This window comes from Vulpes lagopus, chromosome 19 (genome assembly GCF_018345385.1).
Source record: "Vulpes lagopus strain Blue_001 chromosome 19, ASM1834538v1, whole genome shotgun sequence".
Lineage (NCBI taxonomy): Eukaryota > Metazoa > Chordata > Mammalia > Carnivora > Canidae > Vulpes > Vulpes lagopus.
The window spans coordinates 6,793,613-6,807,325 of record NC_054842.1 but is presented as its reverse complement, the minus strand read 5'-3'; the positions used below and the strand labels follow the sequence as shown (position 1 = coordinate 6,807,325).

The window sequence follows — 13,713 nt, the reverse complement described above, 5'->3', positions numbered from 1 at the left end:
TTCCTGCTCGCATACTCACCACTGTTGCTGCGTTTCCGTGGATCATACCCGCCTCCTGGCCCATCAGCTTCTTCAGGAACCTCCACGAGATCTGAAGTCTTAGAGAAAAGAGGGAGTAGCATGTAATGAACAAAATTACTTCAGTGGACCAACTGAGCAGAGAAATTTGATGTCAGCAGAGGAATTAAGGTGTCAGGAATTAATTCAGGAATTAAGGCCTGACACTGTCTGATGAATCCAATCATTGCCTCTGGTCTGTTTGGCTAGCTTTAGAGAGGCTGTGTGGGCACTGCAGCTCCCTTCGGGTGTGTCTGCAGGCTCAGGGAATAGGCATTCAGTGAGTGCTGAATGAACACCTAGATGCATAGGTCATAGTTCGGGCTTCTTCCCAGGAAGAGACAAAAGAGAGAAATCAGAATTCCTGTCCATATCCTGTCAGGTCAAATTCTCACTAAAACTAAAGCTCTTTTATAGGTGATTTTTAAATATACATAGCCCCCACGATGATTTGACTTGTGATTTTTTGTCTTTACAATGCTCATTCAGTGGAAACTGTACATTGAGTTTTGAATTTGTATCTTTTCCTGGGCTGAAATTATGTGGGACAATTGTCTCTGGTGATGCTGAACAGCGTCCACAGGCCAGGGTCAGCCATGCGATCGTAAGGGTGAACAACCGGCACACTGACAATGCTTCTGTGTCCACACTGCCATTCTGTCACTTCAGTACAGTTTCAATCTATTGAGATAGTCAACACTTTATTATTAAATAGGCTTTTTGCTAGATGATTGTGCCCAACTGTAGGTGAATGTAAGTGTTCTGAGCCCATTTAAGTCAGGCCAGGCTAAGTTATGATGTTCGGGAGGTTAGTTGTAGTGAATGCATTTTTGACTTAGGGTATTTTTAACTTATGATGACTTTATCAGTATGAAACCCCATCATGAGTTGAGGAAGGTTTGTATTAATTATAGAGAACATGATGTAGCATTGAGGGATGAATCACCTAGGTACGAGGTCAATGCTATTTCCCTCGCTGCAAAATTATTTATGTAATATTTATTCTGCCTTTTCTTTTTCTTTAATATGAGAGGCCATAGTCATCCTTCTACCTCGGTTATAGAAATAACAACAACATCACTCTAAATGGCTAATGGTTACTGCTCATTTATCACATGCTGTTTTGTGTAATATATATTACACAAACGGATATAAATATCCGTTTATTCTATACTACACAAACGGATATAAATATCCGTTTATTCTTCATGGTAATCCTACAATAGACTTATTTTTCAGATAGGAATGTGGAGCCCAGGGAGAAAACAGTAACCGTTCTTAAGGTCCCACAGCTACTAAGTGCTGGACCTGGGGTACGAACCCCCAGGGTCATTTCCAGAGCTCATGCAACTGAGCTTTATCTGGTGGCGTGCTGAAGTGACTCACATGGGCTGGTGAGAGCCGTCAGGGCCATCAAATCGGGAGTGTGAAATAGGCCTGGGTGAGAGTATTTACTCCAGGGAATTGGCAAATGCCACAGATCAGGGTCCGGCCCCCAGGTGGTGGTTAAACACTTATTGGCACACCACTGATTGCCTCTTTCTAAGGGTCACAGACCTGGCTTTCATTTGCCTGGCTCCCGCCTCTTTGGAAGAGGAATTTGGGGGGCCTTAGAGGAGAGTCATACTTTGAAAACAGTTTGTTTATATCTTATTTGAAAGAAACAAGTTTGCCTTCCCAGTCAGCTCTCCAGCACTTTAGCACCACCCTCTAGAGAGTTACTGCTACAATTTAGGTTTAAGATTTTTCCCAGCCATTCTTACTTTCATGACACATCAGAAAGAAAGGAAAAAAAATAAATGTCACAGGGTCTCTAAGTCACTTATACCCTGCTCCTTTGAAGCTCACTATTTCTGAACAAAAGTTGCTATTATTATGTTAATTTAATCTTATGAAACTGAAGATTTTTCACAAACTAGCCAACCAACTCCCAGAAAGTTTTTGAAATTGGTTTTTGTTGGCCTTCCCAAAGCCATCAAGCCTTTTATATTCTAGAACATTTGAAAACACATTAAAAGAAACCTAACGATTTAGAAACAGCCAGGCAGTGACTTTCAGACAATGTAAAGTCAATGGAAGAAAATAAACATGTGGGACAGAGTTTGCTATGGGAATATGTTAGCTTTAGGACATAACAAAACTGCAAAGATGGCAAGCGGCTGAAGTTCATTATCATTTGACCCTGCAGGAAGGAAGCAAAATCATTTTAAAGTACCAATCAATTGTTTCTGTTTTCTTCATTGAAGCAAGTTGGACTCTGGGGAAAGAGTGAAGTGACAGATATTTAAGTACAATTTGATTTGTCTTTGTCTCCCTGCAGCTCTGAGAACAATGCCTTCACTGAGCACAATTCCGAGAATATTTACTGATAGAACCAGTGTCAGGAAGTTTAAATGGACTGTGATGAATGGATACCTTATTGACATTCGGAAAACTGTGTCTTTTGCCTTGAGAACCAGTCTGTAGGGTACAGACATTGCTAGAAACTAAACCACTTCAGACGGAAAAGCAAACTGGACATTCTTAAATCATCTCCCTGACATTGTTGCTACTTCTGCCCTGGGAACAGACTGTGGAGGCTAACATGTTCATTGCTGCGGAGTGTTTCTGAGGATGTCTCCTCATCTGAGTTTGGCACAGCTCAGGACAGCAGGGGCAGCCATCCACTGCCAGTGTGGATACCTCGGGGTCATCTCTGTGGAGCCCACTCTCTGTTCTTGCCTCTCTAGGTTGGCTTTCCATTTATCTTTCCACTAATGCCAGCCCCAGTTGAGCATGGGAGATGCAGGCACTAGAAGTGGATTGAGGATATACTGGGCTCTCACCAGAGACCTGAGAAAGGACTATTTGGATGCAAGTCAAGTGGACAGGAGTCTCTCTGCTCTGTGTTTTTCTTTTGGGCAAAAAGTCTTGATTTGTAAGGGGTGATGGCTATAGGCTGACAGCCAGCTCTACATGGCTTTTGGGGAAGCAACTTATTGGGAAAAATGACTCTCTTCACTCTCCTAAGAAAAATGTGATGTGGTATGTGTGATTAAGGACATGATATACACATCAGCAGTTCTCCATCTTTGGTGGGAATCAGAACCACCTGGAAGGCTAATGAAGCACACAGAGACCCAGGTTTACTGTAGTAGGACAGGGCCTTGATTTTTACATTTTTACAAAGCTCTTCCATGGATCCAGATACCCACGAAAGTTTAAAAATCTCTGGCTTAAAACAACAGAAATAAGAAGTGAGTCAAGAGTCCTTGTGTTTGAGCAGCTTAGCCTAGCTGAGGAGAAAACTAAAGAAAAGTGAAACACAAAAGTAAAAAGTACCAAGCAATCTGCAAATACTATGAATGATGAATTAGTTGTTACGGTGCCCAGGAAAAGGGTACCCAACCCAGACCCAGAAGAGAGATGTTGTCTTCAGGGAAGTAGAAACAAGATGTGGGCAAGGCCCAGCAACTGGGAAGAGTGTGGCTATCCAGAGAGCTGCAAAGCATGCATGGAATTCGGGGCATAAGCAACAAAAGGGCATATCAATTTTGAGGGTTCTGAGGTCAGTTTTTAAGAATCCCTGTTACTTCTTCCTCACTCTTTAAGCAGTTCTTGAGTACCCACTAGATACCAGGCACTGGTATAACTATACATGGGCCCCCATACATAGTTGCTCAGTACCTAGTTCAGGAAAGAGGCAAAAGCAGAAAATTACATTGCAATTATCTCTATCCTATAAGAAATTCTTTGAGGGCCTGTAGGAGGAGCAATTCATCATGCTTGGGAGAGTCCGAGAACTCTTTACAGTTTGTATAAAAACCAAGCTGGCCTTAAAGAACTTCAACTGGGGGAACAGCATGTCCTAAGGTATGAAGATATCAAAGAGCTTGGCCTGTTCAAGGGAAGGTGAGTCTTCAGAAGAGTGACAGGCCTCATGTGCCTTGCTAGAGTTTGGGCACTGTTGTTCAGGTATAAGCAAGACAGTACAATGTTTCAATTTGGAAAATTGCATAAGGTCTTTCTTTAAAAGCTGATAAATCTGGAGGTATTGAAAGAGTAGATTCAAAAGGGAGAGGAGAACATAGCTATTCCTTTGAAATAATCTGGGTGAGAGATGATGAGAGTCAAACCTCCAGCAAAGAGGATAGGGTGCTTTTGACACACATCTGTGTTCTGAGTTATAGGACCCAGTCACCAGTGGAGCATCATTTGAGCTTGGACATGCTGATTCAGAGATATCTGTAGGACTAGAAGTGTCTCAGGAGTCATCAGCTTAGCCATGGTGATTGGACCAGAAGGATGTGAATGAGATAACCAGGAAGAGCCTGTAGCACAGGAAGGCCAAGCCAAAGCAAAGCCCTGAGAACATCCTCAACTTAAGAGTGACTGGAGGACACATCAGAGGAGACAGGCTGAGCAGGAGAGCAGAGTGGAACCCTGGAATGGGTCCACCCTCTTACAGAGCCCAAGAATGGGCCCCATTAACAAACAGCCTGGGAAGTGCTCTTCTCAGAGAACATATTTACCTTTCTAGTGGATTACACCCTTGTTTCACTTCATAATAACTCAAATTCAAAGAAAATCCATCTAAGGTCTAAATGCTTAATGAAAATAAAGCAGCATCAACCTCCATTAATTGAGTGCTAGGCTCTGTGCTATAAACTTTGCTTATACTCTTATATTTATTCAATCCATGTAGCCAAAACCAACATTATCATTGGGACTGCCAATCTGATTTATAGCCCCCCCCCATGGAGATCATCAGGACCAGGTACCTTAAAATGTCACGACTTATACCTGCACTACTTTGAGGGCAATGTCTACTGAAACATTTTCCTTCTTTACTCTGAAACCCTGCAGTGCTCATCATTATTATGATACTCTTAACATGTATGTTATGTTCCTATTCTTAATAAAAACAGTACAAGACATAGCAAAGTTTATTTCTTAGAAAGTGCTAACTAGGGATCCCTGGGTGGCGCAGCGGTTTGGCGCCTGCCTTTGGCCCAGGGCGTGATCCTGGAGACCCGGGATCGAATCCCACGTCGGGCTCCCGGTGCATGGAGCCTGCTTCTCCCTCTGCCTGTGTCTCTGTCTCTCTCTCTATCTCTCTGTGACTATCATAAATAAATAAAAATTAAAAAAAAATTAAAAAAAAAGTGCTAACTAATGTCATCACCATCTACTTTTGTTCTCCACTGCTTTTGTCTTTGGAAATAAGTTGTGAATCCTGAGGGTAAGAAGTCATGTGTCCTGTACAGTGCTAGTGAACTATAGGCATTCAATTCATATTTGCTGAGTAAAACAGAAAACTAACTGACATCAATTTTAGGTTCAGCAAGGAAAAAGAGTAAAACACTTTTTGGTTCTCCTTTCTTAGAAATTAGTGGGATGCATGAAGAATGGGGCTTGCAGTGAATTTTAAAGGTGGCATCTAGGATAACCACATGGCATCAACCAGAGGGCCTTCAAACCTACCTACTCAACTACCCACTTGACCTACATATTTAACCATAGACCATAATCTCGGTTATCCTGTGGATTGACCTGCACCTGTTGAGGGAGCTGCTTCCTCTCAGCCCAAGAGCCCCTCTGAGGAGTATAGCCCTCCTCTCCTCCCATGATCCACCCTAATCACTTGATGTTGACAGGACCCAGCTGGGCAGACCACCTGGTGGCTCACCTGAAGTCCCTGTAACAGTGGAACCAGTATCTGGGTGTAAGCTATACTAACTGACAACAGGAACCAGAAGTTTCTTGTCTCTGCAAGGCAGGATAATGGCCTTCAGCATGAGTGGCAGAGCTGTGTGGCATCTTGAGGCATTTATAGAAATTCTGGTTGGGACAGCCAGAGACAGGAAGATGATAGCATGTCACAAAGATGCACCGGACAGCCATTTTAGACCAAATAAAATGTAGGAGAGGGGTCTGGGAGGGGGATTGTCTTGTAGAGACAGGCCCAATTAAGTTACAGGTCCAGTGCCTCTGGGAAGGTCAGTTTTTGCATGAACTAGGGGAGTGCCTTGTCTTAGAGAGAAAAGACTTAGGAAATGTGAGAAAGAGTTGTATTTTTAAACTTTTATGTAGCTGGAACTGGCCACAGCTGGGACTTCCCTGCCTCTGCCATTGCTTTGTGTTAACTGCCATGCTATCTAATATTGGGAGAAGGGGGAGGGTACACGGGGTTTCAAGGAGCGTGAGGCCAGGAGCATGGAGTTTGAGGACCAAAATAAAATGATCCCTGGGTGTTGGCAACAAACAGGAATTTAATCTTTAGTAGTCCAGGGGAGCTGGGATTTCACTTCAGAGACTGACTCCCAACAGACATGCCCTCATGATGTATTTATGGGAAGCTCCTTGCCCTGCAGCGCCTGAGGTCTGCCCTCCTCAGAGCAATGCAGGTGGACTGAGGGAAGAAGGGGATAATTACAGAGGTTCTGTGAGGCGAATCAGAGCCACTGCCAGAGCTGCCCTTCTTTGTTCTCTGGGCCAGGGAGGTGCCGAAGCGGAGGGTCTCGTAGACAGGGTCCACCTTATTGCCACAGGCTGCAACAGAAGAGAAAGGTTATTTGAGTGACAGGTTTCCTCCACTCACCATCAGGAGTGCAGTCAACAATTTATCGCACCTCCTGGGTCAACGGCACTCAAGAAGAAAGTTCTGTGCCACAGACTCACTAATCCCTGGGCAAATGGAGCTTTGTGTAGTCAAGCTTTCCTGGCAGATGGACTCCCACAGTATGTGCCATTGGCTAGACCCTTCCCATGCACCCACCACTTGCAGCCAGGGCTCTCTGCTCCCAGACACTTCCTGATTTATTGGCTTTCCTCTTTTGTCATTCATCCCCAGGACTCTGATTTCAAGGTTATTTCCTTTGATGTGAGGTGCTGCTCACCAAGGTATGAACCCTTGAGTGAGACACAAAGTTTACAGTAGGAGGCAAATTGAAAGAATTTGACATTACCAGGCCTCACGAATTTGTTTAGAAGCTTTCTAGTTTCTAAATTTCTAGTTTAAAACTTGCCCCCTATCCAAAGATAAAAAAGAGATGTAGAGATTCTCAGAGGGAGAGAGAAAAAAAATAGAAGTGAACTGAAAGATATTGTTAAAGAATAAATTCAAGCCAAAAATATCTATAAATATCAGATATTTTTTTGTCCTCATTAAAGAAACACTGATATTCACAGAGTTCCTTCCAAGTGTTGGTCTATAATTTACATTTTTGTACAATAATTATGAAAAGCAGCCTTTGCTGTTCTTCTTTTATAGGATCTGATAGGTTGAGGACCTTGTCCAGACACACAGTAAGTTGGTCAGTGGGAAGTTGGGCTCGGAGCCGGGTCTGTGGGATGCTATGCCCCACGTTCTCTCCACTCTGTCATGCTGCTGATGGGTGGAATAGCATATCAGCAGCCGTTGGGACTTGGGTGTTTTTCAAGTTTCATCAGGGAGAGCAGAATTTGCTTCTCCTTCTGTTTCCTCTCCAGCAAAACAAATAATCATAACCCAATACACCACCACCAGACAGACATGCAGACACACCCCGCTGGATTTGTGGTCCTGAGACAGCGACAGCTGTTAATGCTGACATTGCTGCTCAAAACCCAGCTCAATCCATCAGCGTCCCAACTCACCAATGGGCATAACTTCTTTAATGCATCCAAACTGCTCATGAATGAGCAAGGGGGAGCTGTAGTAACGCCGAAACCCTTTTGGCTGGAGAGAGAGAGAGAAAGAGAAAGGCTTAATGTCACTGATGAGATGGAGAAAACCATGCAAGAGCTCTGAAAATAATACAGCTGGTTTCTCCAGGGGGCACTCCTCTGTCACCTTCAAGATGCCGACATCCCTAGAATTTATCCCTGGGGGGCAGGTGGCACAGGTGGCTATAAGAAAGCTACACTCCACCTAGAAAGCAAGTCCCAGCCCTGCCCTTCCCTTTCCTGCCTCTCCTTTTGCAGACCATAGCAGCCTCCCTTGTGTCCAGCCTCCTCATTATCTCCCAGGATACAACTGGACTGGCATGCATTATTTCACCAAGGTTTACTACTGAGATTTATTAAAATCATAAAAGGCTTGGGTAAGGGGAAGCAGACCTCAGAGGGAGGCCGAAGGGAGCTTGTATATATTACAAGCTCCACCCAGAGTCATTTGCCTTGTGTTCTAGACTCTGTTATGTTTTTTCACCCCTCATTCTTGGTCTTTGCCTTGGCTTATGGGAATCACCATTGGAGGAGGAGGGGAACATGTGAGGCAGAGGTTTTAGAGAAGAGGACATTGCCAATCAGGGTAAGGAGATGGACTCTCTAAGAATCTTGACTTACTATATCCCAGTGTTGGAAGAGAACTTTGTAGCCCAGCCCCTAGTGGAATTCCAGAATCCTCACCAAGGATTGTTCCTGGCAAGTGGTATCTTCCTTTATTTGAAAACTGCCATTGTTGGGGTGGGGGGTGGGGGGAAGGAGCTCTTACTAACCATGGAGGCAGGTCGTTGGTGACATTATCTCTTTAAGACTTAGTAATCTACTGATTCTAGATCTTCTTCCTGGAGCCACAGGAGAGAGGATTCCTCTTCTGTGTGACTGGTTTTAAATTTTTTTGAAGGCAGCTGTCATAACCTAAGTACCTCGAGGGTAGACATTCTTGGTCCCTTTGACACGTCTTTGGCCATCCTAGAATCAATACCTTTAAAAGTGCTCTGGGTTGCTTTTTATCAACATGTGGCACCAGGACTGAAGCCCACACACCCAAGATGCCATGACTAGCCTAGAATGGGCCAGGGGCATTTGACCTTCCTTGGCTTGGCCACCACGATCTGTTAAAGTGGTGTGTCGATTTTTATTACTCTCTTCACTTTTGGGGATGGTGGTTAATAGCTCTCCCCTTCTTGACATCTACTGACCTATCAGCCAATTTAGCACTGATGTGACCAGCCCCCTAGTTTTTCTGGGCTGAGAGGGTCCCAGAAATGCCTGACTTTCATCTTTAAAACACCAACAGTAACAGGATGTAAGACTTCCAGGGCTAAAATTGAAAAAGTTCCAACCCGGGACAAGTGGGTTACCCTGTTAAGGGCACAGAGTCCTTATCGCATGCGGAGCATTTGCCTTATGGGTTGATGAAGCTTTTCTTCTGCTTGATCATTATGCCAATGAAGAAGCCTGGTTGGTAGGCCAGGGACTTGGGGGCTGCCTTCCTAGTGTCCAGCTATCAGGGTGCCACGGGGATGGAGTATTGATGTGCAGGGGGTTATGGGCTCACTCCTGGCACCAGCCCTTACCAGCTTGCCCATGCACCGCTGGGGTGCTAGGCCATCCATGCACTTGTGGTGGAGGCTCGTCTTACAGGCCTTGCAGCGCAGCCCATGCTTAGCGTTTGCTCCTGTCAGACATGCGCGAGCTTTGGTTAGGATATAACCTGCCTTTACCTGGTGACTAGTGTGAAGTCCCTGAAAAAGTGGATACCTCCCAAACCCAGGTAATTCTTCTTTTCTGAGACTTTAGCATGATGCTTTCGAAATGGACAAGATCTTATGGCAGATTCCTTGACCTTCTCCCACATCTTCTACTTATGGTCCCAGCTCTGGTTTCTTTCTGCTCCTTTCCTCTTCATTACTCCAGAAAAATCTCAGCCTCCTCCATGTCACTGTTCACTCAATTCAAGGTAGCAAATGCCACTTTCTCTGCTCTTCATATAGGCCACCTGTTTCTGCTCTTCTATTTGTCTTGCAAGAAATGCAAGTGCTGAAATTTTGCCCATTTTTACCCAAGTTCCTATCACAGTCTGAGCTGTTGGACAGACTCTTGGGAAAATGGCCAATAAAGGGGGAACAGCATGGTCTGTGTGAGAGAGGGGCTGATGGTACCTGAAGTGGAGACAGAGGGCTGGATCTGACATCAGCTCCTGCCTGGTTAAAGAGGAAGAGGAGGAGGGTAGCTGTGAGAGCATTGCTGCGGGGAGTCACACAGCCCTCCAGGACAGGGTGCGATGATGGGGTGGGAAGAATGGAGGCGGAGGAGGAGAGAGGTGCCTTGATAACTGTGCTTCTGCAGTGAGGCTCAAGGCAGCAGTGCTAGGGGACAAGAGGATGGGCCTGGGGGGCATCAGGCACTTGGGAGGGGTGCATTCATGCTCTCCAGAGCAGCTTAAGAGGAAGGTGAGGCTAGGATGTCAGAGTGGGAGATTTTCTATATCCACTTGGTCCAGGACAAGAAATGCAAGACAGAGGAAGCTGGTAGGCTCTTCACAAGTGTCACAAAATGGGCCACCCAAATGGGAGTTTATAGCTTTCAGCTATACACAGCTGACTGCGGAAGCAAACTGGTGACACCCCAAGATCATGTGTGAAAACCACTCTTCTCCACCATTGCTTCCTCACCCAAACCACCACCAGCCCTTGTCAGGATGAATTCCTAATGGAACCCATTTGTCTGTTTTTGTTTTCCTTCAATGAACCAGGACGATCATTTCAACATGACTTGAATCACCTCCCTCTCTGTAAACAGCTTTCAGCAGGTTCTTCCTGCCTTTCTGATGTTAGACAAAATGCTCAGATTATGGGGAGGCTTTGTATGGTTTGGTGGGAGCCTGTATCTGTCTCTCTCTCAGGCCAACCCCCTTGTTCATTCAGCTCTAGCTACATGGACTTCTGTGCATTCCCTGAAGGCTTGAGCTCTTTAATTCCTCAGGGTCTTTCACATATGCTACCCTAAATGCCCAGATTCTTTCTCTATCACTCCTCACCTGGCTAGCCAATCCTCATCCTTTGTGTCTCTTGTCATTCCTCCCATGAAGCATTCTTGGCCACATTATCCCTTTCCTGTCCAAATTATCTTTTAAAAATTATTATTATTCTTTCTTATAGCACTTTGTTGTTGTTCACAGTATTTATCACAATGATTCATTCAAGAGTATGCTTTTGTATGCCTTTTCTCTTGGACTGTGAACCCAAAGAGACCAAGGGCCATGTTTGTTCATCTGCTACTGTGTACCCAGCTCTGAGTATGATGTCCAATAAATGAGTTAATTAAATTAACCAACAAATTCCCTTACAGTTACACATGTATGGAAACAGGGGTGACTGGACTGAGATAATTAAGTGGCATTGATTCATTGATGGTGTAGAAGCAGCATTCAAGAGCTGAGGAAGGACCTGAAGATCCTCTGTAGGTGTGATTTTATCCCACAGATGAGAAGTTTGAGGGTCTAGGTCAGAGGAGGTTGTGTCTAATTTCACTTTTCTACTGCTTGACCCGAAAACATCCTCCCTTTATTGAGGGTACACAAAGATATGAATGGAGATAATTAGACAATAAAAAAGGGAGTACAGGAACATGATGTTTAGCTGGGAAAAGCAATGAGCAAACTCTCATCTGGACAAAGATCCATGAACCTTTCAGGAGGTATTACCTGAAAATTCCCTTTGAGAAGATATCATTTAACACAAAGTGTGTCTGCTCTTACAGCCACAGAGAGTCAAAGTGACATATAAACAAACATAAATCACTGGGTGTGTGAGGTTGTTCATAAATACTAGTTGGAAAGGCTCTTTGTCTTTTTTGAGAGTGATTACTGTAATGTCTTCTAAACACTGGACTTTGAAAGCAATCACTTATTTTTTGCTTTCAAATTAGAGAATGTTATTTGTGCCCTATGAGAGAATTTAAGTAAAAGCCTCACAGAGGAGTTATTTCATTGTATACTAGACTCTGAAATAGCACCCCTATATATGAAGGTATATTTTCTTTGAGACCCAAACACCATAATTTCAGTTTTCCTTGTTGGTTCTAATACACTCCACTATTTGAATGAGTCAGATCACCAGCAATAATTTGGTTTTAGGTGTTCCAATTTTTCTTATGGAATAGCAGGAGTGACTGAAGAGGGAAGTCCATATTCTATGGTTCAGAGAATAGTTCAAAGGGATAATTCATATAACTTAGTGGTGTTAGTTTACTATAACAAGATATGGGAAAGCTACGGTCTAACTTGCTACTACTGGCTTCCATCTCAAAGGTCCCACTGGTCTCACTGAACGTGACCCTTATGCCTCAGTAAGAGCGGGAAAAACATGGTTTTAAATTAGAATCTGTCTCATGCTGGCCTTTTAAACCTAAGAAAGCTACTAACATTCTTGGGACCTCAGCTGTCTCCTAATCAAATGGCAATAATTCTAAGACCTCCTACGGTTGCTAACAGTAATAGTGTTGAAATATATGCAAAGGGGATTGCACGGATTTATATGCTCTGAAACATAAAGATGTCACTGGATTTTGAGTAGACATGGTGGACTGGCCACACGAGAGTCCCATTTATTCATACCAAAGCCCACTACAATGTCAGTCCAGGAATAGAAAGTGGTATTAACCCCAAATAACAAGGTCACTGGGAAGACTGGCAAGCATAGAAGAGAGTTCAACATGTTTTCAGAAGATAGAAGGCAACTGGAGGAGGAATGGCAAGGAATTTGGCCGAAAAGAAGGAGAGTGGATAGCAACCAGAAAACTAGAAGATCAGGTACCCTCAAAAATTGTGGAATGTCAAAATGCCGAGAGAAAAGAATTTCTAACCTAGAATTTTGTACCCGGGAAAATTACCAACAATTTTGTAGGCAGAATACTCACATATTTAGGGATTCAAAATATTTGCTTTCTACATACCCTTTCTCAGAACACTACCAAAAAGTGTGCCTTAGAAAGATGAGGGGATAAATCAAGGAGGAGGAAATTGTTGGATCCAGTGCACAGAGGAACTGACACAGAGGAGAGGTAAATGGTACATCCCTGCAACAGTGCTGCAATAGCCCTAGACAGGTACTACCAGATGAAGCAAGGCCATACCTTTGGGAAAAAATGGAACTTAGAAGTTTATTGATGCTTTTGAGGCTTGGATACTATAATAGGTATGGCATTTGACAGATACATGGAAACATCTGATAAAACAATTATAAGTGCATAAAAATCAAGAGAATTGAAAGAGCAATTTCTAATTCAGGAAATATAAAAGCTGTGTAAGGAAAGAAATGTAATCATAGTACAATATTTTAATCAGAGGTTAGCAATAGTCACAATAGTGTACACACTACAACTTCACACCAAAGTGGGACAGAGCAACTTGGGAAGATGAGAACAAAGGAACAGCAAAGATTGTGCTATAACTCTTGTGGGAAGGTGAGAGCAAGGAAGAGGGGAGCAAGCAGGATGTGCTGGAGGGATGAGAGCTGGAAGCCAATACACATTTGGTTAATCAATAAATAGTAGAGCACAGCATTTAGAAATACTGAAATAAATGTCAGAAGAAATTAAGAAAGAGGATGAAAGTGGCCGCCTTTCACAAGTGTCATGGTTATAGGATGAGAAAGTTTCCACTGGAGTATTTTCAGTATCATTGGTATCATCTTTAAACCATTGTCATGTACTATTATGGCAAAAAGCAAATAAAAATAAAGCTGCTGGAAACTGGGCCATATAAACCCCTTAGACTAATGTGGCCTGTGCCATATGGAGAGATAGAGAAAATATGCAGCCAGCTCATCACATAACCATCACTTCTTCTCTGGGATTTGGACTTCTGGGATAAATCTAAGATAGTTCTATGAGTTACAGTGGAAAATTGTTAAGAATGTTAGTTATGATACTCAAAGGGAGTTTGGAATGGATCAATGCAAGCCAGGA

At 43.5% G+C, this 13,713-nt stretch overlaps 1 protein-coding gene across 4 annotated transcripts in view; it reads right to left on the bottom strand.

Annotated features, from left to right (window-relative positions):
* Positions 1–13,713, bottom strand: part of STAC (SH3 and cysteine rich domain) — a 155,065-nt gene that overhangs the window by 45,524 nt on the left and 95,828 nt on the right. For all 4 annotated transcript variants that reach the window (XM_041734387.1, XM_041734388.1, XM_041734389.1 and 1 more), the window contains 4 exons: positions 9,321–9,421; positions 7,675–7,756; positions 6,473–6,588; positions 20–98 (listed from right to left, as the gene is read on the bottom strand). In XM_041734387.1, the coding sequence (XP_041590321.1) occupies positions 20–98; positions 6,473–6,588; positions 7,675–7,756; positions 9,321–9,421 (378 nt within the window). The remainder of the gene's footprint in view (positions 1–19; positions 99–6,472; positions 6,589–7,674; positions 7,757–9,320; positions 9,422–13,713) is intronic.